Source organism: Perca flavescens, chromosome 1 (genome assembly GCF_004354835.1).
Source record: "Perca flavescens isolate YP-PL-M2 chromosome 1, PFLA_1.0, whole genome shotgun sequence".
In the NCBI taxonomy this organism is placed as follows: domain Eukaryota; kingdom Metazoa; phylum Chordata; class Actinopteri; order Perciformes; family Percidae; genus Perca; species Perca flavescens.
Window position 1 is genome coordinate 14861761 of NC_041331.1, and position 3876 is coordinate 14865636.

The 3876-nt window shown below is 40.3% G+C and overlaps 1 protein-coding gene across 4 annotated transcripts in view; it reads right to left on the reverse strand.

The window, feature by feature from the left end:
- anp32a (acidic (leucine-rich) nuclear phosphoprotein 32 family, member A) overlaps nt 1-3667 on the reverse strand; it is a 7021-nt gene extending 3354 nt beyond the window's left edge. For 2 of the 4 annotated variants that reach the window (XM_028584153.1, XM_028584152.1), the window contains exons 1-6: nt 3447-3667; nt 1097-1246; nt 888-1010; nt 585-783; nt 351-466; nt 172-226 (exon numbers count right to left, since the gene is read on the reverse strand). In XM_028584153.1, coding sequence (XP_028439954.1) covers nt 172-226; nt 351-466; nt 585-783; nt 888-1010; nt 1097-1246; nt 3447-3500 — 697 coding nt within the window. In that variant the 5' untranslated portion in view covers nt 3501-3667. Of the gene's footprint in view, nt 1-159; nt 227-350; nt 467-584; nt 784-887; nt 1011-1096; nt 1247-3446 lie in introns of all 4 variants that reach the window. The other 2 variants (XM_028584151.1, XM_028584150.1) reach the window with 2 other exon arrangements.
- Nucleotides 3668-3876: the final 209 nt, after the last annotated feature.

The following is a 3876-nucleotide window of genomic DNA, read 5'->3' on the forward strand; positions in this document are numbered from 1 at the left end:
GTGTGTATGTGTGTATATATATATATATATATATATATATATATATATATATATATATATATATATCTATATATATGTGTGTATATATATATATGTGTGTGTATATATATATATATAGTATGGAATTGGGAGACAGCTTCTAAATTTAAAGTCAGTCACCATTTTGCTCACCTTCATCATCCTCATCGTCAACCTCCTTGTCATTCAGATCTTCCTCCTCTTCCTCATTAAAAAAAAAAAAAAGAAGAAAATTACAAGGTACAGTTAGTAAAATTATTTCAGACTGAACATTCTTTTTTTTTTTTTTTTTTTTTTTTTTTTTTTTTAAATGCAGCTCTCATTATTCCCACCTCTCCACTTAGGTCCTCCTCTTCCTCCTCTTCATTCTCCTCTTCCTCCTCCTCTCCCTCCTCCTCCTCATCGTCTCCTGGTGCTGCATCTTCGTCATACTCCTCCTCATCTACATCTGGGTGAAACCAGTTGGCGGTTAACAATTATGAGCCAAATGTTCAAAACGCCAACATAAGCAACGTTAAGAGACGTTAGAAACGAACACACGAGGGTACGTGGGGCCTCAAACTCACCGTCTTCATCTTCCTCGTCATCATCCAAACCCTCTGCGTAAACCTCAGCGTCGGAATCAGGTGCCTCTTTGTCGTCTTTGTCGTACCCGTCCAGGTACGTGAGCTGGGGTAGTAGTTTGAATACGTTGTCTCTGTATTCGTTCAGGTTTGTCACTTCACAGTTAAACAGATCTAGGCTTTTCAGCGTCCCCAATTCTTTCTGTCAAAAGAAAAATCAAGTTTGGTGAATAATAACAGCCAGCTGCTTTGTATATTGTGCACCCCCCCTCACTGCGCCCCTAAGTATTTTAGGGTCTTACTTACCAATGGTTCTATTGTGCTGAGGTCTTTAATCTTGTTGCCACTGAGGTTGAGATGTGTGAGGTTGGGGCATTTCGCTGCCAGAACGTCCAACCCTCCTGAGATCCTGTTATCGCTGAGTTCAAGCTGTTGATCGATTAAACAATCAAAATATGCAAAACCCTCAAAGCCTCAAGTCATGTACTTGTTTTGTGCAAAAAGAAAACGCCTACCTTTTTGAGTTTATTTAGCTTCGGCAAGTGGGCAACTGTCGTCAGTCCAACATTGATTGTGCTTAGAAATTCCAGCTCCTCAAATTCATCTGTTAGACCCTCGATCTTTCCTTCGTTTGAGCGACAGTTGTCTAAAACAAGTTCTTTTACCTGTAGAATAAACAAATACATCTGGTCTGCATTTGTTGAATTTCAAAAATACATGAAAGGTCAAATACAGAGTGCATAAAATATTTTAAGTATGTGTTCACTTTCTGTCTGGATAGAAAATGAATATTAAGTTTATGCTATTTCAAGGTTTAAAATCTTTTGCATGAGAAGCTCTTATTTCTAATAAGTCGCTTTGGACAAACGTGTCTGCATATGTTACGCAGCATTCAGCACACTAAAACAATTTTGTTTCAGCTTTTGGGAAGCTACTGCTCCATATTAAAATACATAAAATGCAAGTTAACACATAAGTAATAACAATCCAATAATTAATTAATTAATAAATAAAAATAAATATATAACATTTGGTTGCAGTATTTTTGATTACATTTTGCTGATAATAGGTATATTTACTCAGTTACTGTAACTAAGTACAATTTTTAGGTACTTGAGTATTTTATTAATACAAATATAATGAAGTAATTATTATGATTAAACCACTCAGTACATAGTCATAACTCAGTATATAAAGTCATTCAAATTAGCACCACCTTCATCTGCTACAACATTAAAGTGACATACACATTAATAAATCAATAAATATAACCCAATAATATATATATTTTTTAAATACTTTAACTTTTAGGACTTCAACTAGATTTTAATGCTAACAGGCCTATTTCTGAACTCAAATGCCACTGTTAAACAGATAATACACTGTTCTTCCATAAACATAGTCCTTGATAAATATATTATGTAGTTTGCTATGTGGTCACAGGTGTGCTGTTATCAGGTATTAAACCGCGGCCATGAACGTGACTCAGCCAATCAGCAATTAGGACCGGAACTCTTAAAATAAAAAAAAATAAAAAATACAGTCCCATCAATATTCCGTACACAACATTTCAACGCCGTAGTTATCGCGATGCATTGGCTCTACGTCCATTACGTAAATGTCACATTTTAGCTACTTTTCTGGTAGAAACAGACATCGCGCGGCGGTTTGTATGTGCTCGTTCTTTGCTGGTAACCGAGTGAAAACGTAAAAAATAAAATGTGAGTGAACAGTTCAAAGCAAGTCGGAGGCAAACAGACCTACGAGTCGTGCACAGGGTCATTTGTGAGTAGGAGGGGCAGCTGAAGCTGATTAGATAGCTGCCAGGCAAACGTTTTCATTGTTGCTAAGTGCTAAACAATTGCCGATCGGATTGAAGGCGTGTATAGACTTCGGTTAATGAGAAGGTATGATGAATCGTTCGTCGTTTGTGTCGAATGAACGGGATGTATTGGGTGTATTTCGGATTGCCTTTGTTTCTCAGTAAAATGGCGGCTTGTCCTAGTTCTGGAAAACTAGAGCAACAACGCGGCTCGACGATTTGTTTTTTTCCCCCATTGTGGCTGGATTTGTCGTCGAAAAACCACACGAGTCCCGGTGAAACGGTAGAATCAACACCCAGCCGTAAAGATACGGGAAGTTATTGGGTGTCGTGGATGTGTGCGGTGGCTGGTTAACGGTCACCGCTAGCGCCGCTTTCTTTCGGCCATCTGTGCGCACTGTGGCTCCAGTTGCAGGCTGCGTGGGGCTGCAGGCTCGCCGGTGTAAGCCGCTGCAAACGTTTGAACGCGCTTCCTGCAGAAATCAACGAGTTCGACCGGACACTTTTGAGTAGCTCTAGCTTATAGGTGTAGGATGCAGTTGCGAGGCGATAATTCGAGGCTATGATCTTTACGCATCGTTGATAATGTCATGACTTTGAGTATCCGCATCCTGAACGCGCCAAGTGCACGGCTTAAAATGTGTTGGTAAATGCATGTCAAAGGATGCAGGCAGCACATCAAACAACGGCTACATTAACAATAACACGGGGCTTTAAACGAGGGGGAAAAAAGGGGCGCGTTCGTGGATCAAAAGTTACAAATATGGCTTCTCATTCTGCTTGCCTTGTTTATACCGATGGCATAAAAAAAAAAAAGCTGTGCTGCATTCTCAAACTGCATATCAAAGACGTGCACAAAAAGTTTAACCAGCGTACCTGCCGACTGTAAACGTGTTCGCAAAGCAACAATGTGACCCGACGTCTCCATCATCTTTTTTAACTTGTAGGAAACTTTGTATCCCCACGCCAAGGCATCATCACACGAAAGATTCTCCATTTGCTGAGAGTGAAACATTTACCACCGAGATGTGAGGCCAACTTACATCTGATGGAGTGCGGTTTCGCAACTCTAGATGAATTCTTTTCTTCATGTCCATCCTTGATCAGCGCACCCCGCGATACGATACACACTTTTAATAATTACTGCAAATGCAACTATACCACCTCTAGAACAGACTGCTGTTGTTCATTCAAACTTGATCCGCTCGGTGGGCGGGAGCACGTCTCGGGATTGACGTCACCGCCGACCAATAGCACGAGCCGAATAAAGAGGGAACGGATTTACAGACACACGGGCCAATGGAGGCACCCTTATAAAACTGGGTGGGGTTTTGTTGTCGACGTTTGGTTGTTTTGTTAACTTAAGTTTACATGGCTAGTGTGGTGCTCTAATGTTTTACACTGAATACATGCCATGGGACAGGGAACATGTTTGTCGGTGCATAAGTAGGCCTACTCATCCACCTCACTTCA